Source organism: Polypterus senegalus, chromosome 10 (assembly GCF_016835505.1).
Source record: "Polypterus senegalus isolate Bchr_013 chromosome 10, ASM1683550v1, whole genome shotgun sequence".
NCBI classification, from domain to species: domain Eukaryota; kingdom Metazoa; phylum Chordata; class Cladistia; order Polypteriformes; family Polypteridae; genus Polypterus; species Polypterus senegalus.
Genome location: NC_053163.1, coordinates 126,613,733 through 126,639,076, shown reverse-complemented (window position 1 = coordinate 126,639,076; position 25,344 = coordinate 126,613,733). Strand labels below are relative to the sequence as shown.

The 25,344-nt window shown below is 36.8% G+C and overlaps 1 protein-coding gene across 1 annotated transcript in view; it reads right to left on the bottom strand.

The window, feature by feature from the left end:
- Positions 1 to 1,991: 1,991 nt before the first annotated feature.
- The window catches only part of mtm1 (myotubularin 1), a 111,807-nt gene continuing 88,454 nt past the window's right edge, over positions 1,992 to 25,344 (bottom strand). The window contains exons 10-15 of the mRNA XM_039766552.1: positions 16,243 to 16,428; positions 13,202 to 13,405; positions 10,351 to 10,443; positions 8,392 to 8,505; positions 4,295 to 4,471; positions 1,992 to 3,217 (exon numbers count right to left, since the gene is read on the bottom strand). Coding sequence (XP_039622486.1) covers positions 3,047 to 3,217; positions 4,295 to 4,471; positions 8,392 to 8,505; positions 10,351 to 10,443; positions 13,202 to 13,405; positions 16,243 to 16,428 — 945 coding nt within the window. The 3' untranslated portion in view covers positions 1,992 to 3,046. The remainder of the gene's footprint in view (positions 3,218 to 4,294; positions 4,472 to 8,391; positions 8,506 to 10,350; positions 10,444 to 13,201; positions 13,406 to 16,242; positions 16,429 to 25,344) is intronic.

Genomic DNA, 25,344 nt, shown 5'->3' with positions numbered 1-25,344 from the left:
GAGTATACACTGGTTAGAAATTAAAAGCAAATGAAACTGAGCAATTCATAGTTTGTGGATATCTAGGTTACTAGACTGTCAAGAAATCATCATGGAATAAGGTTTAGATATGAGTTAAAAGTAGCAGTTTCCTGCACTTTGGCAAAGGAGGGCTAAAGATGTTGTCATGTATAAATAAATAATATAAATAGGTTCCTTTTCCTAGTAATCAATGCACTATTGAACAATTTTTTTTCCTTTTTGCAAGTGCATGCTGATGCAGCCCTTGTCTAAATCTCTCAGAACAAAAACTTGTGAAGTCATTGGCAGATGTATAAACCCCACAGAGATGGAGACAATGACAGATTTAATCTCTGATGCCATGAAGCAGAAGCACTAATCACTCAACCATGATGTTGCCATCAATGTAATATGTTTGCCATAGTTTTCTGAGAAGCAGGGGCAATGGAAAGAATCTGTTTTGTTGGAATTTGCAGGAATAAGCAGGGAGAAACAAGTTTTGTCAAAGGAGTCTGCCTTGAAATACACACTTTCTGGTAGAGATTTGTAGTCTAGAGAACTCTTGCTGGTACCAGTGACGAACAGGTGTTTGAAAACCTGATCAGATATTGTTCATGTTAGAGATGACAGACTCACACAAACGGGTCGCACCAGATAAATATATTATCTTTATGGCTAATATTCTAGGAATGTACAGCCACAAAGCTTCAAATGATTGAAACAGCTTGAAATAACTTCAGCATTTTGAAGACTTGATCATTTTCATCTTCAGATCAGCACTACTAAGAATGAGCAGTTTCCTCACAGGTCCTACCGCCTACATGGGATTAAGAGGAACACCACTCTTAAAATTAACCCATAATATTTTTTTTCTTCAAATTCCAGACCAAGGCTGGTTAACAGCTCATACCACATCTGTCTATCCACTGCTTGTGATACAGCTTTGGTTTGATAAAACATATTTAAACATCTTACTGAGTCATCTCCTATTTGTTCTGAACATGAATACTGACAGTTTTTTTTTTTTAATAGAACTAAACAGAGCCCACATTTTCAAATCACTCACTTTGTTAGCTACGTATGTATATCGATCTTTCTCATTAAAAATTCTACTGCTGCAATGCTGACATATTCATATTGCATAATGCATCCTTACATCATACTCTCTTTGGAAATGTAAAAGTGATTCATCTTGCTAGCTTCCTGACCCTTATCAATGAAGGAAAAGCACTCACAGTTCACTCAGCTGATCTGCACCTTAAAGCCACTTCATGGCCCATTATAAATTTAAATATACTGTGCTGTTTGGCACTTTGTATGAATTAACTTACCTTACTAATGAATTTCATGTGCCAAGGAGAAACACTGAAAAACATGGGGTAGTGAAAAGTGAAAAATTGTTAGTTTCCAAATATATGTGGCAAAAAATAATTGAGATGTGTGTTGGTAAACATATAGTCCATGGTTTTAAAATAACATCGCCAACATGACCGCAAGCATCAGGAACATGGAATACTACATCAGGCAGGCTAGGAGAGTGATGTTAATCCCATTTAAAAGTTCATAATAATACCTTCCAGATCTTTCAAATTACACATTATTTTAACCAAATCTTGTATATGTTGATTCACCATAAATAAGACACGGAGTAAAAAGTTACTGCCAGACATACAAGCTACAGGTTGTACGTTTAAGTAACAGAATACTGTGTGCTTGACCTTACTGCTATGTACAAGATTTTAGATTCACTTGTGCATAGTTTCCAATAATAAAGAAAGACTCGGTTCAGAAAACTTCATATTTAATATACAAAAGGTATTTTTCCTGAAAACATTAAAACAGTAACTTTATCTGGAATACTGGTTCAGGATTTAGAGATTTACTGTAATTTTAAATTACCAAACACTTTTAAAACTTACATAACCAAGCACTGCATAAATAAACAAGGATTAAAAAAAAAACCAAAAAAAAACCACTACTTATCAGTGTACCACAGGCATCAGAAAGCAAAAAGGGCCAAATGTTTTGTAAATAACAAGAAAATAGCTAATCATATTGAACATTATGTATATAGTAATGGAAAGTAAAAGTACAGATAAGCATTTATATTTCTTATCAAATTTAATATACATTGAAAATGGGCTTTGCCATCATAAATTTAAATTTTAGCAATATCACACTAGAATTTTTTGCAGGCAGATTTAATATGTTAATTTACCAAATGTCATTATGAAGCAGCTTAAGAGTAAAGTTACTTATTAAATCTTTCTTTATAGACTTGTCATCTGTGAAAACAAAAACAGCTTCAGTACTTCTAAAATAATTTAAACTAAAATTATTTACAAAGTTCTAATAATATATATATATACTATTATTTAACAGGTCTGAATATAGTCACTTTGAGTTTAAATTGCAATTATATATAGAGTTGAAAATCCACAAAAGATCACATAAATTAAAAAACAAAGTTCTTCTATAAATGTAAGTTTAGAAGTGGTTCTAAATATTACAATTCTGTGTCTTGAAAGGAAAAAAATGTGATTGGTACAAATCTCTTAATCTTTTTTTTACAAAAAATATATATTTTTATTGTAACCAAGATTTAAATTTGCACTAATTGACCATATTATTTTCAAAGAGGTAATTATACAGTTATGTTTGTGTGTACATATGCATAAAACCCACATTTTTGTTCAAAACTTAAAAAACTAACTAACTTTTCTTCAAATTTACTAGCTATGGTAATCTAGTCTGTATGGTAGATCAAACCGTAGCTAACAGTTAAACATAATTATTTTTCCAACAGCAGTGATTTCTTCCTCCTTGCCCTTGTTAATACGTCTCTGCAGCAGCCAGTGCTACATGCTACTCTGAAAGGGGCATAAAGGTAATCAATGCACGAAGCTGCTCTAATATTCCCTCACAGAGTATATTTAACTCTAAAGACACCACGGTTTAAGGCATTCAAACATATTGGAACTGAGGGCTATGCAGCAATTTATTGCATGATTTATTTGTAAACTGAAAAGGACACTTTGCAGCTTCCTTAAAACTGAGTCTGTATTTGGTGTACTATTTGAGTTGGGGACACTGGTGAGTTTGCAGAGTTATTGGAGATCCGTGGAGAGTCTGAAAGCTGTAGTTCCTCTAGCTTTTTAAGATACTGATCTCGCAGGGCCAGTAGTTCCATATAGCGTTGCTCTACAAGGTTCTGTGGCTTTAAAAGACAATAAAAAAAAGCACAAGTAAGTGTTCTGGCAATGCAATTGACACAATGTGCCAAACACCACCACTAAATACCTAAATAATGTCTATCTTTATTTTTTGCTGTACTTATCTTTATTTACAGACTATTTAAAGATTGGTTTACATTACATCATACTATAGCAAAACACACTGTGTAACTAAGAGGGATTAACTCTATGAACTAGAAGCTCACAAGGTTGAATTTCCAAAGTTCAGCACACATTGCTGACTCTTTATATGACTTAACTCTTTTAGAAAATCTGTGATACACTAATATACTTATGCCACCTTTTGGGTTATTCATTATCAATAGTTTATATGAAGAACCAAGGATTTAAACCTTGTATTACTAATCAGCACATAAATTAACATAATTTTGAAGTATCTGCTCCCTTTAACATTCAGTGTCATTTGCACCTGTGCCTGCACTGCTCATGACTAACGGTAAATATCTGGATACAATTAAAGGCGTAAACTCCACAGAAAAAGATGAATTAAAAAGACAGTGATTAAAGAAAGTTCAGTGTTAATGAAAAATATAAATTTCTGAATTTCTTATAACTGCAAATATTACACCAGACCACTTTTCTGAACTGCAGAATAAGAAAATTAAAAAGGCCAGTTAAATATCAATGATAAACAATACAGTCTTTGATTTAAGAAACTGGTTGTAATAACACCCTGCAATCAGAGCTGTACCCCAGGACTAGACTTGAAAACCATTGCTCTAGACCTAAGTATGAGTTAACCAATTATTATGTATGAACCATGTATCACAAGGCAACTGTTTGCTTATAGTCAAGTAATATACCTAGATGAGGCTTAGATACAAAAAGCAAAAAAAAAACAAAACTTCAGAATTAATTCTAGTGTTAAAAAAAGTTTATTCTTGAATCATCATTTTCAAAATACAGTAATTGACAGGAAATGAATGCAATGGTACGCGACTGGCTTTATGAGCATATTAAAACACTTACTACAAACAAAAGTAATTCGGTGTCTTTTAAAAGTCATGGTTTGAGGTATTTTTGCATTATACTGTGCTCACCTGCTGTCTGATCCTTGGATTCCATCTGATATAGTAATTTACCCAGAGATCTAGATGACGCATGCTGGCAACAGGGTAGAGCACTCGACTAGAATCCTTTGTGTAAAAAGGATTTGTGTACTTTTCTATGTTGCTGTTAATTAGTGACCATAAAGATGGAGTCTTTAATTTGACTTCCTGAAATGAAATTTAAAAAAGAATATGGAAAAGTTAGATTGATAAAAATAAATAGGAATGCAATAATACCATTTTTCTCAAACTGAGTACAACTACCGATACTTGTTTTTTAATATTCACAGATACCATTATAGTGAGGCTATTTTATGTCCATCAACTGTCAACTCCACTGTTAACATTAAATATAAGATTCAGAATTTGGAATAACATTTTTCAAAATTGAACAAATAACTCAAAGTAGGGTACATTACATATATTAGATTACACCACCATTTTTAAAATGGTTCAAAATTCACAGGAAAAAAAAATAAAAAATCACATACAATTAATGTATGTAAACCAAACCGATATTGTTTTAAGTTTTGGGAGGCAATACTAAAACAGAAATTTGGCTAAACATAACAAGAATATTTCTCTTACGGGTATTCCACTTTTTAAGATGGCTAAACTCAGTGACATAAAGGTATACAGGTCAAAATCACTGGGGAACACCTGCCACTGGATATGTCTACAACTGTTTTGGGAAAGTAAGTGGCAGATTCCTTTTGATGAACAGAAGCATCTCTGGTTCTCAAGCTGTAAGCTTGTTTTTGGTTTCATTAACAATATGTGACAGTGCACTAAATAATCTTGCACTCTTTACCATACTGCATGGAACTGAAAGGTATTTCCTTGACATCTTAAACAAGGTGAGGAACTGCACTTTGTTAACTGACCAGTAATTAAGTAGTTTGTCTAAACAAGAAACTGTGGTCTCTCCTAGCTGAATGGCAGGAGCTACTGGAACACAGCTCACTGATGTCGCTGAATGTTCATCAATAATCTCATTTAACATAAACTTCAAACTAGTACTCAGCTGGTCCTTCCAGGGACTCCAGAATGCAGTGCTGCATAATCCCTGTTCAGCTGTCTCTGAGCCACACAATTTATGCAGCTCCAGCAACACCATCTCTTGGCCTCCTTGGCTATATAGATATTTGAAAAGAACTGATTCTTATATCTACAACAGGAAATATTTTTTTCTGATTATGTGCATGCCAGTTTTATGTCCAATCAATAGAAAATTTATGATACTTTTAAAGACATTTTATGTAATTAATTGAAGAGATTTTTCTAAAATGCTTCATATTTAAGAAATTTTGCCAATTAAGGATTTTTTTTTTAAATTAGTAAAAAGAAATTACATTTTTCGAATTTATTGACACAATCATGTTCTGGACACACATTTGTGAAAATCTGTTTCTAAAATATGCAGTTTCAAAGAAATATCTATCTGAGTGAGAATGAGATATATTGCACTAAACACATATTGTGAGTATATGGAACATTAAAATAATGAATTTAGATAGAAACGTGGTCTTTCTTAGACAAAAGCAAAAATAACATTGCTCTAGTAAAATAATATTCAATTTGAATGCAGAGTCATCAGTAATGATGCAGACACACATAGCTAATAAAACCAACATGTAAGTTTTATGTTCAGTGCTTGTTTGAATGTTAAATAGTAAGTAACAAAACTCTACACTAACAAGACTTCACATTATGAAGCATAACACAGATTTGTATTCTGTCAGAAAACAGATGCAGCGGATACTGTGTTTTGCAAAGAAATACAATCTTCACATCTATGAAAAACACATTTACTTGTAATATGATCTGTCAAAATTTGTATGTATATTATATGTTAGTGACCCTTAAGTGTTTCATTTTGTTGATTAAAATACAACATGACAACCGGATATTTATCATGTCTGAAACAAACTCTTCAGCTACAAAAAGCTTACATGGTAACAAAACCTTTCCAAATAAAAAAAAAATACATTAAAAATACGTAGCGTAAATTTAAATAGTGAAGTTCATTTTTCTTATTTTAAGTAAGCCACCTTAGCATTTACTATTTAGTTTATCCATTAAAAACAGAGTGTGTGACCTAAAAAAAGCAAACAGTGGCACGATCACATGTGCTAACTAAGCGCATCACATAGCCTATTAAATGTGCATACCTTGGATTGGGCAGTGTGGCGATGCCGATTGTCCTCTAAGTGGAATTACGCTAAGGCAGAATGTTTAAAATGCTCAACAACATTATGCCTGACTGTTTCAGCACCTGCAACACTTTGCTGTGCAAATACGCCCTTTGCTACTGTTCGCCATAGTGTACGAGCAACATAGGAAAAGCTTGGGATTTCAGCATCTTCAATTTAGTGCCAAGAACAATATACTGACCAAGCACTTTTGTTATTTTCACTACCTGCAGATTAACCTTTGAATTTTTTTCTCCTTGCTAGAGTCTGCAGCAACATTGGCCGATGCTCTGCACTGCCAGAAGCAATTCTGGCATGCTCATTCTTATGTCTACTTTCACAGTTTACAGTCTGCTAGGCTTTGGTTTTAACCATTAATTATAAGAAAGCTTTTAAGAAGAACAGTAGTGAAATTTTGGATAACTCAACTGGTTTGGCCATTTGTGTGTCTACTCACTAGAGATATGGACACAAGTACTGTAATCCCACAAGGACAGGACAGATATTCACCATATAAAGGATAACTCATCTTATTTCATCACCATAAGTCAAAAAAAAAAAAAAAATCGACCACTTTCCTCTTTAGCTGTTTATTTAATAGAGATGCAATATCTTACAACAGTGGTACCCAGGCTTTAAGGTACGACTCATTTGTGGGCGAGATTTTTGTTTGTGACTCCCCACTACCGTACTCAATTCCATTCGTAAAAAAAACGGCAACTGAGTGGCAGTAAAATAGTTTTCAAATAATAGAAATATTGGTGCCTCCTTTTACCCAGTAGCGCAATTTGTCTTTGTTTACTGGACTTTCCACCAAATTCGAGAAGATGCATGCTAATTAATTTTAATCGCTACATCATTTCTTGATGGCACTGGAGTCTTCTGGAAATTTCAATTTGGCTTTATTTAAATAAGCAGCGTAGCACATTGAGGCACCATTTCACAGTTTTGCACTGTGTTGCTAAATGACAACTATGATATTGCATATTTACCAAAGAGAATAAAAAGAAAAAAATATATTGTACAGCGATGAAGATCACAAATTATTATTATTTCCAATAAACCCTAGTGTGTAGTTTGTCAAGAAGTGTTGTCAGAAGAAACAAATCAAGCCATCAAAGCTACTTCAACATTTAAATACAAACATCCAGACAAAAAAGACAAGCCTGTGGAATTCTTTGAAAGAAAGCTAAACTACCAACACAAGGAGCAAGCCATTTTTACTTTGGCAAATATATTTACTCTTGTAGTTTTGGCAGAGCTTGTCCTTTGAGCTGCAGTGGTCTGCTCCATGATAGTCCACGCTGCAACATACCATGTTGTGGAATACAGGAGTCTAGCTGTAATCTCTTGATGAAATACTAAGCATATTCTTCATTGTTGGAAACATGTTAGCATGAAAAAAAGAGCATGTTTGGTGGAGGTTGGCATCTCTGCAGCTTTTACAAGAGTCAACTTCTGGACTTTGATAATAAGAGTGGACTGAATACAACAGAAACATAAATGTCAGATACTGCATCCCACCACCATATTACCAAAATTAGTTTCTAAACTATACCGTAAAATGTTGTAAATTATCTAGGAATTGAATAATTGATGAGATGGGCTTGAAATATTATTTTCTTCAAAAAGTGTGAATACAATATTTTGTATTTTATTATAACAGTATTTGTAAAGATAAACACCTGAGTAAGAGCCTAATACGAAGAGAACTATATCTGAAGTGGATAAAATTAAAAATGGTAACAGCTCAGGGGGTTACAGCTAGGATTTCCACTGTATTTTTCTCTCAAATATTCTGTCTGTAAAAAATACATTTACAGTGACATAATTAAAACTGTAACCAATTTATGAAAAAAATGCAATGTTAATTAACAGAATAAACTTAATTCTTACCTGGGTATCTCTAACACTTTCACAGTTAAACAAAAAGGTGCCAAAACGACAACTATACAGATGATCCACAATGGTAATCAGAAAATGTTCATTGAACTCAAATGCAGTAGGAAACTGAGAGAAAAAAAAAAAAAAAGCAAATTAACCAAATTCAAATTACAAAGTTTACCTTGTTTACTATACTGTTAGACTGCAGACATATTGTCATATAAAATACCTAATAGGTAGTGTTTCTTTACCAGCTAAGAAAATACCCATAGACAATCTTACTGTATGCTCAAAGAATATGAGCTGGAAATGTGTTGTTTTTTTTTTGTAGCTTATGAAATGCCACAGATATTTCAGTAATATTTTATATTTTTTTTTTGCTATAAATATTATTAGACTCTAGAATTATATAGTGACATATGCTTCAAATAGAAATTACATTGATAAAAAAACAAAGAAAGCACTTATTTAAAATGTCTCAATTGGGCCACCAGCATAACCCATAATACTTCAAGTGCCTGGAACGGCACTAGAATGATGCTACACTATTTTTCCCAGGTAAACTCCATCATTACATACAGTGCATCCGGAAAGTATTCACAGCGCATCACTTTTTCCACATTTTGTTATGCTACAGCCTTATTCCAAAATGGATTAAATTCATTTTTTTCCTCAGAATTCTATACACAACACCCCATAATGACAACGTGAAAAATGTTTAGTTGAGGTTTTTGCAAATTTATTAAAAATAAAATGTACATAAGTATTCACAGCCTTTGGCAGCAATTACAGCCTCAAGTCTTTTTGAATATGATGCCACAAGCTTGACACACCTATCCTTGGCCAGTTTCGCCCATTCCTCTTTGCAGCACCTCTCAAGTTCCATCAGGTTGGATGGGAAGCGTTGGTGCACAGCCATTTTAAGATTTCTCCAGAGATGTTCAATCAGATTCAAGTCTGGGTTCTGGCTGGGCCACTCAAGGACATTCACAGAGTTGTCCTGAAGCCACTCCTTTGATATCTTGGCTGTGTGCTTAGGGTCGTTGTCCTGCTGAAAGATGAACCGTCGCCCCAGTTTGAGGTCAAGAGTGCTCTGGAGCAAGTTTTCATCCAGGATGTCTCTGTACATTGCTGCAGTCATCTTTCCTTTTATCCTGACTAGTCTCCCAGTTCCTGCCGCTGAAAAACATCCCCACAGTATGATGCTGCCATCACCATGCTTCACTGTAGGGATGGTATTGGCCTGGTGATGAGCAGTGCCTGGTTTCCTCTAAACATGACACCTGGCATTCACACCAAAGAGTTCAATCTTTGTCTCATCAGACAAGAGAATTTTGTTTCTCATGGTCTGAGAGTCTTTCAGGCGCCTTTTGGCAAACTCCAGGCAGGCTGCCATGTGCCTTTTACTAAGGAGTGGCTTCCGTCTGGCCACTCTACCATACAGGCCTGATTGGTGGATTGCTGCAGAGATGCTTGTCCTTCTGGAAGGTCCTCCTCTCTCCACAGAGGACCTTTGGAGCTCTGACAGAGTGACCACCGGGTTCTTGGTCACCTCCCTGACTCCCTTCTCCCCTGATCCTTCAGTTTAGATGGCCGGCCAGCTCTAGGAAGAGTCCTGTTGGTTTCAAACTTCTTCCAATTACGGATGATGGTGGCCACTGTGCTCATTGGGACCTTCAAAGCAGCAGAATTTTTTCTGTAACCTTCCCCAGATTTGTGCCTCAAGACAATCCTGTCTCGGAGGTCTACAGACAATTCTTTTGACTTCATGCTTGGTTTGTGCTCTGACATGAACTGTCAACTGTGGGACCTTATATAGACAGGTGTGTGCCTTTCCAAATCATGTCCGATCAACTGAATTTACCACAGGTGGACTCCAATTAAGCTGCAGAAACATCTCAAGGATGAAATGTTTTTGGGTAACTTACAAATAAAGCCAAAAGTTCTATTATAGCTCAAAATTAGCCTTACCTGTTTTGTCATTTGCCAAACACAATCAATAAACTGCAAGAAAATAGGAGACCTGTCTGCATCTGTGTGATTTTTATCTCCATGGCCAATTCTCTGAAAATTTAGAAAACAAAATAAAAACTATAGTTCTATCAAACAGTCTTACCATTAATATTTGAATAACATGGCATTGCTTAAATAAGTGCTGCATGGGCTAAAACTGCATTGCTTAAACCGCAGATACTTTTATGTGGAATTATAACAACTACGCTATAGTACATTCCCATCACATCCATGCATACAGATAGTAACTTGTACCTCAATTTGTCAGCAAAGATACAGTGCATCCGGAAAGTATTCACAGCGCATTACTTTTTTCACATTTTGTTATGTTACAGCCTTATTATTCCAAAATGGTTTGAATTCAGTTTTTTCCACCGAATTCTACACACAACACCCCATAATGACAACGTGAAAAAAGTTTACTTTTTTTATTAAAAAAATCGAGAAAGCCCACGTAAATAAGTATTCACCTTTGCCAGTATTAGGTATTTTCCTTTGCCATGAAGCTCAAAATTGAGCTCAGGTGCACCCTGCTTCCCCTGATCATCCTTGAGATGTTTCTGCAGCTTAATTGGAGTCCACCTGTGGTAAATTCAGTTGAGGTTCCACAGTTGACAGTTCATGTCAGAACACAAACCAAGCATGAAGTCAAAGGAATTGTCTGTAGACCTCCGAGACAGGATTGTCTTGAGGCACAAATCTGGGGAAGGTTACAGAAAAATTTCTGCTGCTTTGAAGGTCCCAATGAGCAAAGTAGCCTCCATTATTCATAAGTGGAAGAAGTTTGAAACCACCAGGACTCTTCCTAGAGCTGGCCGGCCATCTAAACTGAGCGATCAAGGGAGAAGGGACTTAGTCAGGGAGGTGACCAAGAACCCGATGGTCACTCTGTCAGAGCTCCAGTGGTCCTCTGTGGAGAGAGGAGAATCTTCTAGAAGGACAAGCATCTCTGCAGCAATCCACCAATCAGGCCTGTATGGTAGAGTGGCCAGACGGAAGCCACTCCTTAGTAAAAGGCACATGGGAGCTTGCCTGGAGTTTGCCAGTTCTCTGGTCTGATGAGACAAAGATTGAACTCTATGGTGTGAATGCCAGGCGTCACGTTTGGAGGAAACCAGGCACCACTCATCACCAGGCCAATACCATCACTACAGTGAAGCATGGTGGTGGCAGCATCATGCTGTGGGGATATTTTTCAGCGGCAGGAACTGGGAGACTAGTCAGGATAAAGTAATGTACAGAGACATCCTGGATGAAAACCTGCTCCAGAGCACCCTTGACCTCAAACTGGGGTGACGGTTCATCTTTCAGCAGGACAACGACCCTAAGTACACAGCCAAGATATCAAAGGAGTGGCTTCAGGACAACTCTGTGAATGTCCTTGAGTGGCCCAGCCAGAGCTCAGACTTGAATCTGATTGAACATCTCTGGAGAGATCTTAAAATGGCTGTGCACCGACACTTCCCATCCAACCTGATGGAGCTTGAGAGGTGCTGCAAAGAGGAATGGGCGAAACTGGCCAAGGATAGGTGTGCCAAGCTTGTGGCATCATATTTAAAAAGACTTGAGGCTGTAAATGTTGCCAAAGGTGCATCGACAAAGTATTGAGCAAAGGCTGTGAATACTTATATACATGGGATTTCTCAGTTTTTTTTATTTTTAATAAATATGCAAAAACCTCAAGTAAACTTTTTTCACGTTGCCATTATGGGGTGTTGTGCGTAGAATTCTGAGGAAAAAAATGAATTTAATCCATTTTGGAATAAGGCTGTAACATAAAAAAATGTGGAAAAAGTGATGCACTGAGAATACTTTCTGGATGCACTGTAAACAGCTAGTACATAGTTTATTAAACAATATTATGTATCTCAAAAACTTAATTAGAAAAATAAAATGAAAATTAAGTAAAACCAAAAAGTAAGGAAGATGTGAAACATTATGATATGTAAAAATAAACATAGCTTTAACTAAACTATACTCTTTACTTGATGTCTACTTAAACTGAAAATTACATGGATGATTCCAATATCATCAGTCCTGACCAACACTTACTAAACAGCAACAATAAAGTGTGTCATTTACATCTCCACAACAGTCTCATCTAATTCTGCACCTTTCACTTATTGTAACCTGTAATGGACTGGCAGGGTGGCTTAAAACAATGTGGTCAATATGGCCACAATAAATACCAGCCCCTCAACCTGTGGTGTAAGAGGCTGAGAAAAATCAATTGAAAACAATGACCTGGAATAGGCTACCATGGTAAAAATACAATACACTTTTGTAGACATAACACCAACTCTTTCTCATAACTCAGCATTCTCCTTCATGTTTCACTCATTCTGCAACACTGCACAAATCTACCTAATCTCTCTCATCTCTGTTCTCAGTTCTTTCTGGCTTTACTTCATGTTCCACCTTAATCAGCAATGTCTCACTCTTAAAAAGAAAACTACTCCTCTCATAACATTCATAAAAATTTCTATTCAATGTCAAACAGCTGATGTTCAGTTCTCTCTGCCTAATTATCAAGTGACCCTAAACAGGTGTTTTAAATTGAACTGCACTCCACATTTAAGAATTAGATTTTTTATGAAAATTGTGTTATATTGGACTTTAAATGGGGATCTAGATGGTATTCAAGTGGAAGCATATGATGTTACAATTAAGTGGTTAATACCATAATAAGGATGTTTTTCTGGCCATTAGCATAAAATATTAAACTACTGGGCAACAGGGGGATAAATTCCCTCAGCTCTGTAATATTTGACAAAGTATATCAAAACACTGTATCTTAGGATATACTTACAGATGAGAATTTGTGGCCGAAACTGATCCACTCTTTTTGCACAAGGACTTCAAAGCCATATATTGTTCTGAAATAGCTATCTAACATTAGCATGGAAAGTGAAGTGAGTTGTGCTGTTCTATCCCAGCCATCACTGCAGTGAACCACCACTGAATTTCCAGAAGATATTTTATCAGCTACCTGAATTGCACCTGATAAGACAAGCTATAAAAAAAGATAAGCAGTTTACTACATTTTTTCTGCAATTTCAGATGTAAAAGAAAAGGTACTGAACAGAACAAGATTGAAAATCTTTCATTTCCTAAAGCAGCTGTGTTAAATTTAATGTGTTGAAAACAGTCTTAGTATTACGCTGAAAAATGTTACAAACCGGATTCCAAAAAAGTTGGGACACTATACAAATCATGAATAAAAACTGAATGCAATGATGTGGAGGTGCCAACTTCTAATATTTTATTCAGAATAGAACATAAATCACGGAACAAAAGTTTAAACTGAGAAAATGTATCATTTTAAGGGAAAAATATGTTGATTCAGAATTTCATGGTGTCAACAAATCCCAAAAAAGTTGGGACAAGGCCATTTTCACCACTGTGTGGCATCTCCCCTTCTTCTTACAACACTCAACAGACGTCTGGGGACCGAGGAGACCAGTTTCTCAAGTTTAGAAATAGGAATGCTCTCCCATTCTTGTCTAATACAGGCCTCTAACTGTTCAATCGTCTTGGGCCTTCTTTGTCGCACCTTCCTCTTTATGATGCGCCAAATGTTCTCTATAGGTGAAAGATCTGGACTGCAGACTGGCCATTTCAGTACCCGGATCCTTCTCCTACGCAGCCATGATGTTGTGATTGATGCAGAATGTGGTCTGGCATTAAAATGCAGGGTCTTCCCTGAAAGAGATGACGTCTGGATGGGAGCATATGTTGTTCTAGAACCTGAATATATTTTTCTGCATTGATGGTGCCTTTCCAGACATGCAAGCTGCCCATGCCACATGGACTCATGCAACCCCATACCATCAGAGATGCAGGCTTCTGAACTGAGCGTTGATAACAACATGGGTTGTTCTCTTTGGTCCGGATGACATGGGGTCCCAGATTTCCAAAAGAACTTCGAATCGTGACTCGCCTGACCACAGAACAGTCTTCCATTTTGCCACACTCCATTTTAAATGATCCCTGGCCCAGTGACAACGCCTGAGCTTGTGGATCTTGCTTAGAAATGGCTTCTTCTTTGCACTGTAGAGTTTCAGCTGGCAACGGCGGATGGCACGGTGGATTGTGTTCACTGACAATGGTTTCTGGAAGTATTCCTGAGCCCATTCTGTGATTTCCTTTACAGTAGCATTCCTGTTTGTGGTGCAGTGTCATTTAAGGGCCCGGAGATCACGGGCATCCAGTATGGTTTTACGGCCTTGACCCTTACGCACAGAGATTGTTCCAGATTCTTGGAATCTTCGGATGATGTTATGCACAGTTGATGATGATAGATGCAAAGTCTTTGCAATTTTTCACTGGGTAACACCTTTCTGATATTGCTCCACTATCTTTCTGCGCAACATTGTGGGAATTGGTGATCCTCTACCCATCTTGGCTTCTGAGAGACACTGCCACTCTGAGAAGCTTTTTTTATACCCAATCATGTTGCCAATTGACCTAATTAGTGTTTATTGGTCTTCCAGCTCTTCGTTATGCTCAAATTTACTTTTTCCAGCCTCTTATTGCTACTTGTCCCAACTTTTTTGGGATTTGTTGACACCGTGAAATTTTGAATCAACATATTTTTCCTTTAAAATGATACATTTACTTGGATTAAACGTTTGATCTGTCATCTACATTCTATTACAAATAAAATATTGACATTTGCCATCTCCACATCATTGCATTCAGTTTTTATTTACAATTTGTTTAGTGTCCCAAATTTTTTGAAATCCGGTTTGTACAAATTAAGGATTTCATATGCGAAATGAGCAAAACCTCAACATTTCAAGAGCTGATTTTAATCTTGTAAGAATGTATCGATATGATGAACCAAAGCCAAGTCTTTTCCACTTTTTTCTTAATTTGGTTAGTATGGAGGGTTAGCTTAATTCCTTATTTAAGAGATGACTACCAATCAAAAGAAGAAGAGGAAAAATAAATAAAGATAAGTGTGTTACATTACCATAAACTTGAAGTTAACACAAAAAAAACTGTCAAATTTTTATATTACTTTATGAAGGTGTTATTTAAATTACAAAATTGGAAAGAATCAACTGCTACACAAGTAAATGTAAGCTTCCAAGGTACTAATGAAGAGTTTGATGGAAAATACAATAAGACTGGTGTTGTATTATGAGAAACGATTATAGTATAGGAGGAAAGTTGAATTTCAAAAGGGTTATGTGGGTATATGTAGTAAGAACAATAAAAAAAACAAGTGAAAAGGTACTAGTATGTGCTGCACTACACTATGGCAGGGGAGAAAATAAGGTCAAGACGACACTGAATGCAAGTAATAGCAGATATGTGAAACATGCCCCACCACCAAAGAGAGCTGAAAAAAGGAAAGAAATTTCTAATTTCTAAACCAAAACAGTTACAATTAAGCCAGTTGATTTTGTTGCATAAACCCCTATTTAATTAAAACTCAAAATATAATTTTGCAATTGCCCATAGCTATAATTAGCAATTAAGACTTTTAAAAAGATGCTTCTGTAAATATCCTGAAAATGACAAAAAGTAAGCTGTTAGATGGGTTTGCAAACATACTGTTAGGTTTTTGCACTACATCCTTAGTATTCATAAGGAATAGATAAAAGTGACTATGCCAGTACTGCACAAATAAGGCTGCGACAATTTGTGAAGTTCAATACTGCAAGGACAACAGGCAGAGTAAAGATCCTCCTATTTTTTAATAAATGATTTGTGCTTATTTGCAAATGCCTTATTCTCTTTCCAAAAAATCTTAATGTAATTTAGAAAAATCACAATAGGGTTAAATCAGACACACGACATGTTTCACAGCTTGTCTTTCAAGGATGTCGGCATTATGTGTACCTTAATATGCTCAAGCCAATGTGTTGATTCCAGGCTGGAAAGCCAGTGTGATTCCTCAACGTTCGGGTAGACAATGTCTTTCAGTTTTTTAAGGGATTCTCTCATTACATGAATGTTATGGATGTCCAGGAAGATAAGCTCAGCATTTTGATAAGCATCTTCACCTTCATAACCTCCTCCAGTTGCCTACAGATTTAAAGACAAACTTATATCAAAATTCCCCCGTTTAATTATCTTTTATCAAGGGTCTAAACTGAACAATCTTAATGATTACAATTATATGATTAATTTAAATATTCTTTAGGAATTTTAATCACCATGCTGCATTGCAATGTCAAAAGCAGCATTACATTAAGGCATTGCTCCATTTACAGTAAATAGATGCATGACGGGAGTATTTAAGTTACATATCAGACTGTTTTATATCTAGAAACAGAATAAATGCTTTCATTGTAAATTAAGTAATTTAATATAACTCAAATTGGGGGTGTTTCCAGTGAAAAGGGGACAACGGTTACTACAAACTATAATGCTGTGTTAAAACAAAAAAGCAGTACATGCACAATACATTACCACATTTAACCCAAGTGTGCCACTTGTGATGTTGGACTGCAGCAACCTACCATATCAGTGGCACTGGCAAGTAAAAACAGTAAATGCTACAAACTTAATCTCCCTACATCAGAGAAAGCAGTGAAATAAAATTCAGATTCATATAAAGGTATAAACATTTGAAGCATGATCCATCTAGAAAATTATAAGTAAACATGAATAAAATAAACATGTACAGGTGCATCTCAATAAATCAGAATATCATTGAAAAGTTAATTTCAGTAATTCAATTCAAAAAGTGAAATTCGTATTATATAGATTCATTATACACAGAGTGACATATTTCAAGCGTTTATTTCTTTTCATTTTGCAGATTATATGCATTGTTGGGTCTGGGGTGTCTCATCTTCCTCTTGACAATTTAGACCAGGCAAGCTTGCTGGCCAACCAAGCACAGTGATATCATGGTCATTAAATCAGGTATTGGCACTTTTGGCAGTGTGGGCATTTACTTTCATCTGAAAGGAGGACTTTGGACCACTGAGTCCAGTCCATTTTCTCCTTAACCCAGGTAAGACAGTTGTAGCCCATGTCCCAGATATACCTGTGTGTGGTGGCTCTTGAAGCACTGACTCCAGCCGCAGTCCACTCCTTGCTAATCTTCCCCCAAATTCTGGAATGGGCTATGCTTCACGATCCTCTCAAGGCTGCAGTCATCCCTGTTGCTTGTGTACCTTTTTCTGCCACATGTTTTTCTTCCACTCACCTTTCCATTAATATGCTTGGATACAGTACTCTGAACAGCCAGCTTCTTTAGCAATAACATTTTGTAGCTTACCCTCCTTGTATAGGGTGTCAATGACTGTCTTTTGGACAACTGTCAAGTCAGTAGTCTTCCCCATAATTGTGTGGACTACTGAACCAGACTGAGAGACCATTTAAAGGCACAGGACACCTTTGCAGGTGTTTTGGGTTAATTAGCTGAGTTGAGTGTTACACCATGAGTCTACAATATTGAATTTTTTCACAATATTCTAATTTACTGAGATACTAAATTTTGGGGTTTCATAGCTATAAGCCATAATCAGCAAAATGAAACGAGCCGCTATCAAAGCATCCTTGGCTTCCTTAACACCTCAGCAGTGCCATAGGCTAATCGCATCCATGCCACGAAGCATGGATGCAATAAATCATGCAAAAAGAGCACCAAGTATTGAGTGTGTACAAGGACATACTTTTCAGTAGGCCAACATTTCTGTATTAAAAATCTTTTTTGTTTTTATTGGTCTTATGTAATATTCTAATTTTCTGAGATACTTAATTTTTAGTTTTCATTACCTATAAGCAATAATCAGCAAAATGAAAAGAAACAACTGCTTGAAATATATCACTCTGTGTGTAATGAATCTATATATGAGTTTCACTTTTTGAATTGAATTACTGAAATAAATTCACTTTTTAATGATATTCTAATTAATTGAGATGCACCTGTATAAGAACAGAAGTCCTTAATGTATGCCAAAGATAATTATTTTGTCTGTCACTGCTACATATAAAGGCAATACTCACTTTTTATTCTCCATCATAGACAGACATCTTTCTCAAGTTTTTTTTTTATAATCCCTACATTATCCGATGCAGACTGCAAAATGTTTAGCACTTTACAAGTTGTAGGTACTTGTTCTGAATCAGTTTAAATAGTTTCAATTGTGCTTCAACTATTTATGCACTTAGCTTAATTTTTGTTGACATTTGTCTTTTAATATTCTTGCATTTTATGTACTTTTATTATGTGAAGGGACTTAGAAATGTTTTCTCTGTAATATTTTTACTTGAAAGAACTGAAACACAAAATCAGCTTTATTTAATAGGCCATTTATTTATGTTTGAAAAAGATCTTCATAGAAAAGGGAAATGTGGTGTTTGTGTTAAGTCCATATTCTCCACACTTTAATAAATGGCAGAGTCACCTTTTGTAGTAAGAATAACAAAGTCTACTGTAGTGTTAATTTAAAGTGCATCTTAACTGTGGGAAGAAGCTACCTTAACATACAGTGGTGTGAAAAACTATCTGCCCCCTTCCTGATTTCTTATTCTTTTGCATGTTTGTCACACAAAATGTTTCTGATCATCAAACACATTTAACCATTAGTCAAATATAACACAAGTAAACACAAAATGCAGTTTTTAAATGATGGTTTTTATTATTTAGGGAGAAAAAAAAAATCCAAACCTACATGGCCCTGTGTGAAAAAGTAATTGCCCCCTGAACCTAATAACTGGTTGGGCCACCCTTAGCAGCAATAACTGCAATCAAGCGTTTGCGATAACTTGCAATGAGTCTTTTACAGCGCTCTGGAGGAATTTTGGCCCACTCATCTTTGCAGAATTGTTGTAATTCAGCTTTATTTGAGGGTTTTCTAGCATGAACCGCCTTTTTAAGGTCATGCCATAGCATCTCAATTGGATTCAGGTCAGGACTTTGACCAGGCCACTCCAAAGTCTTCATTTTGTTTTTCTTCAGCCATTCAGAGGTGGATTTGCTGGTGTGTATTGGGTCATTGTCCTGTTGCAGCACCCAAGATCGCTTCAGCTTGAGTTGACGAACAGATGACCGGACATTCTCCTTCAGGATTTTTTGGTAGACAGTAGAATTCAAAGTTCCATCTATCACAGCAAGCCTTCCAGGTCCTAAAGCAGCAAAACAACCCCAGACCATCACACTACCACCACCATATTTTACTGTTGGTATGATGTTCTTTTTCTGAAATGCTGTGTTCCTTTTACGCCAGATGTAACAGGACATTTGCCTTCCAAAAAGTTCAACTTTTGTCTCATCAATCCACAAGGTATTTTCCCAAAAGTCTTGGCAATCATTGAGATGTTTCTTAGCAAAATTGAGACAAGCCCTAATGTTCTTTTTGCTTAACAATGGTTTGTGTCTTGGAAATCTGCCATGCAGGCCGTTTTTGCCCAGTCTCTTTCTTATGGTGGAGTCATGAACACTGACCTTAATTGAGACAAGTGAGGCCTGCAGTTTTTTAGACGTTGTCCTGGGGTCTTTTGTGACCTCTCGGATGAGTCGTCTCTGCGCTCTTGGGGGTAATTTTGGTCGGCTGGCCACTCCTGGGAAGGTTCTCCACTGTTCCATGTTTTTGCCATTTGTGGATAATGGCTCTCACTGTGGTTCGCTGGAGTCTCAAAGCTTTAGAAATGGCTTTATAACCTTTACCAGACTGATAGATCTCAATTACTTCTGTTCTCATTTGTTCCTGAATTTCTTTGGATCTTGGCATGATGTCTAGCTTTTGAGGTGCTTTTGGTCTACTTCTATGTGTCAGGCAGCTCCTATTTAAGTGATTTCTTGATTGAAACAGGTGTGGCAGTAATCAGGCCTGGGGGTGGCTACGGAAATTGAACTCAGGTGTGATACACCAGTTAGGTTATTTTTTTTAACAAGGGGGCAATTACTTTTTCACACAGGGTAGGTTTGGAATTTTTTTCTCCCTAAATAATAAAAACCATCATTTAAAAACTGCATTTTGTGTTTACTTGTGTTATATTTGACTAATGGTTAAATGTGTTTGATGATCAGAAACATTGTGTGTGACAAACATGCAAAAGAATAAGAAATCAGGAAGGGGGCAAATAGTTTTTCACACCACTGTACTTCTACCAGCCTGACAGTCAACGGGCTGAGCATAAGACACCTAAGCATGTTAATATACTCCTTATTATAAAACAAAAATGCATAAACTGCTTTTCAACACATTCTCCCTTAACGTCAAAGAAAACTGTTACACTTACAAAGCATGAATAACTCATTTTGTAGGACATACATCCCTGTATTATTTTCATTATTATTATACAGAGTTCTGTAGGTGTCAGACCAAAAATAAAAAAAATGTATATATCAGTTCAAACATATTAAGTAACTAACATAATTCGTTCAAACTGATCATTTTTTCCCTGACTCTTATTTCACTAGCTATTTATTGTTCCTGGTATGCAGTTTAGTGAACCAGAATCGAAAGAGTACAGCCAGCCAATAGGTTTCAGTCTATTCCACGCTGTTCAGTGCTAGGAATGGGTATCATTAGGATTTTATCAATACTGATACTACTTATCGACACATAATCATTCAACAGTTATTTTAATAAAACCTTTTTTCAAAAATAAGTTAGTTTCCTGTAGTGCTGCTTCACTACCATAAGCTAAGCTTAAACATTATAGAACTAAATTTATTAAAACACAAAGGACTATTAAACGTATAGAACTTTTTAAAATATATTGTCAGGAAAAACTACTTACGATATCAATAGTCTCTCACAAGAAAAATATTGTGACTTTATAATATACTCTTAACAAAAAATATAAAGTAACACATCTTTCCAGAAAGAAATGAAAAAAGCAGCTTCTCTCCTATGCCTATTAAATAATAAATCAAATTGATTAATACAAAATAAATAAAATAAGATTTAAAATAACGGTAATAACTCCTATCCACATATATAAAGTAGCAACATTGTTTTAGCCCAAAGCTGCTCCTTCTGAATCTTTTATTTATCTTATATCTTTTTATATAAGACTATGGGGCTCCACCCTCTGCTTGATTCGCTCGCCCACCCCTGGGTCTGGTTTACCGGATATACAATTTAAAAAGATAATTATTTTGATAGGAATTGTTACATATGCATTATTTTCACTTTTACTTGAAAAGTTTTGTAAAAACAATACTTGTCCTTTGTTTCCGGCCTCAGGCGTGGTTAAATCTCTTTCTCGCAGGACGTAACGCTGCTCGCGTTGTGAAGAGGGGGCAGGTGAATGCACGTTGTCTTGCTGATAATGGGCTGCCTGTTATGTTTGTCGCGCTGTGCGTCGATCATTTAAAAGTCTGTACAGCAGCTGTCCTTTTGACATTTCACATATCTGCCACTCGCGTTGTAAAGGGGGTGTTTGAGTGGGAGTGAGGCTGAACGCACACTAAGGAGAAGCGCTCGGATCATCTGCTGGCTTGCTGCTGGTGAGCTGTGTGTTCTGCTTGATGCTTCTCGTTATTTTAAGAGCAATTGTCTCTGCCAAACGCATTCCAACAACTGCTAGGTTAGATGTCCGTGAACTTGTTTTAAATGTTGTCTCACTGCCTTGTCTCACATGACGTTAAAGTGTCTCTTGCGGGATGTCAAATTGTCTTCCGAGAAGATCACGTCTTGTCTCTTGTTTTATAACAGAGAGCTATAGAAAGAGGGGAGAAAGGCACAGAAGCAAGAACAGATTTGTAATAACTGTGCCTTAATGCAACTGCACTAAATCAAACAGTGCAGTGAAGTTCGCTGGAGAGCTGTTAGTAATGCTCTCTTTTTTCTGTGCTGCTTTGCTTGGTTGCAGTGTGGTTGTATTGATAAGCAAAAAGTACTGTGACTTGTATTAAAAAAAATAAACTTTTACATATAAAAATTTTATAAATCACCAATACTTTCTGAAAGTTGTTTGTCAGCAGTAATACGCCAGCTCGTACCTTCAGTGTCAGAATAGAATGTCACATTTTTCTGGAATGAATAACAATTATTAACATAAATCGTAAAACCAGACTGCTCCGGTTGCTGGCAGGTGACCAAGTGATCACGGATCCTATTGAAGACAACCCTAACAAGGACCTTACCCGGCACTAAGAACATTGTTATCCCCATGTAGTTGCTGCGATCCAGGCCCTTCCCTTTCCAGATAGGGATGACTAGTCATATTTTCCAGTCAGTTGGGATGGCACCAGTCTCCCAAATGGAAGCAAAGAATGCTTGCAATGCCAGGAGGACAGCCTTACCACCAGCCTGGAGAAGTTCACTCCGCATACCACAATTCCCTAAAGCCTTCCCTTCCCTCAGCTGGTTCACCACCTGTGCAAACTCAGTGAGATTGCATCACTCACAGCTAATTGGAAAAATAACCTCAAGAACCGTGGACCCAGAGATATCCAACAACCTAGCCAGAGGATCAGCTTTGAACAGCTGCTCAAAGTGATGAGCCTTTGTTAATTACCTTCCAACTGAACGCACACTGTTCTAACCTTGGGAGACATCTCAACTTTCTAATCACAAATCTGACTAACTCTTTTACACTGCTCACAATCCACTTCAGTGTTATAGCCTGAAGCATGGAGCTTTTTCGCTCATTTCCTTCTACAGTACTTGCTCATTCATTTTGTGGCGTTTCCTTCTTGCCCCTACACATGCTGAGACAGCACACACCTGCTGTTCCGGCACCTTCCAACCTCCATCAAGTCTCTCACTCGCCTACCACCATTTTAATGGGACCTCCACCTACTGCTGAGGTGTTTCATTTGCATATTGCACTGCACCTTCTGAAAGCACAGTATTCAGTAGCTATGCAATAACATGTCCCTTTGAATCTCCAGCTGGATCATTACAATACAATCCGAATGCTACTATCTATATACAACAACAATTGATTTTGTGGAAGTTCATAACTAAAACTAAAAAAAATAATAAAAATAAAAAAGACAAATTACACTTTGCTATACATGTATCTACGTGACTAAAACGTGATCGCCTGACACCTGCAGTGTAGTCATGATTAGGGGGTGGTTAGGAATTTAAAAATGCTGCTAATGTTAGAACGAATTTTTTCAGGAGCTTATTGACATTTTGCTAACTACCAGTCTAGAACCAGTACCAATTTAATACTGGTTTTTCAATACCCATCCATATTCAGTGCCATTATCAACTAGATTTTAAACTTACCTTTTCTTCTATTAAAATTTCCACCACTGAACTCCAGAATATCACATTCTCAGAGAAAATTCCATAAATCAGTTCTCGTAACTTCTCTTGCATTTGAAACTCGTTTCAGGACTCCTCAACAAAACCATTTCAACCATGATGGTCTTCCAAATAGTTCCTTTTCTGGTTCATCGATTTTAGCACACACTTTATAGTTTACTTACAGTTTACCGGGCTGTATGCTTGATACCTAGAGGACTCTGCATAGTTGTGCAAGGTGTCCTTTTAATAAATATCGCTAAATCAATCAAACTGCATTTGAGAAGTTGTTGCAGATTTATTAAAAAAGAAAAACTGAAATATCACATGGTCCTAAGTATTCAGACCCTTTGCTCAGTATTTAGTAGAAGCACCCTTTTGAGCTAATACAGCCATGAGTCTTCTTGGGAAAGATGCAACAAGTTTTTCACACCTGGATTTGGGGATCCTCTGCCATTCCTCCTTGCAGATCCTCTCCAGTTCTGTCAGGTTGGATGGTAAACGTTGGTGGACAGTAATTTTTAGGTCTCTCCAGAGATGCTCAATTAGGTTTAAGTCAGGGCTCTGGCTGGGCCATTCAAGAACAGTCACAAAGTTGTTGTGAAGCCACTCCTTCGTTATTTTAGCTGTGTGCTTAGGGTCATTGTCTTGTTGGAAGGTAAACCTTCGGCCCAGTCTGAGGTCCTTAGCACTCTGGAGAAGGTTTTTGTCCAGGATATCCCTGTACTTGACCACATTCATCTTTCCCTCGATTGCAACCAGTCGTCCTGTCCCAGCAGCTGAAAAACACCTCCACAGCATGATGCTGCCACCGCCATGCATCACTGTGGGGACTGTATAGGACAAGTGATGAGCAGTGCCTGGTTGTCTCCACACATACCGCTTAGAATTAAGGCCAAAAAGTTCTATCTTGGTCTCATCAGACCAGAGAATCTTGCAGAGAGTCTTAGCAAACTCCATGCGGGCTGTCATGTGTCTTGCACTGAGGAGAGGCTTCCGACAGGCCACTCTGCCATAAAGCCCTGACTGGTGGAGGGCTGCAGTGATGGTTGACTTTCTACAACTTTCTCCCATCTCCTGACTGCATCTCTGGAGCTCAGCCAAAGTGATCTTTGGGTTTTTCTTTACTTCTCTCACCAAGGCTCTTCTCCCCCGGTAGCTCAGCTTGGCCGGACGGCCAGCTCTAGGAAGGGTTCTGGTCGTCCCAAAAGTCTTCCATTTAAAGATTATGGAGGCCACTGTGCTCTTGGGAACCTTAAGTGCAGCAGAAATTGTTTTTGTAACCTTGACCAGATCTGTGCCTTGCCACAATTCTGTCTCTGAGCTCTTCAGGCAGTTTCTTTGACCTAATGATTCTCATTTGCTCTCACATGCATTGTGAGCTGTAAGGTCTTATATAGACAGGTGTGTGGCTTTCCTAATCAAGTCCAATCAGTATAATCAAACACAGCTGGACTCAAATGAAGGTGATCTCAAGGATGATAAGAAATGGAAAGCACCTGAGTTAAATATATGAGTGTCACAGCAAAGGGTCTGAATACTTGGGACCTTGTGATATTTTAGTTTTTCTTTTTTAATAAATCTGCAACAATTTCAAAAATTATTTTTTTTGTCTGTCAATATGGGGTGCTGTGTGTATATTAATGAGGAAAAAAATTAATTTAAATGATTTATCAAATGGCTGCAATATAACAGAGTGAAAAATTGAAGGGGGTCTGAATACTTTCCATACCCACTGTATGTAGAATATATAAGAAGCTTTTCCAAATAAATC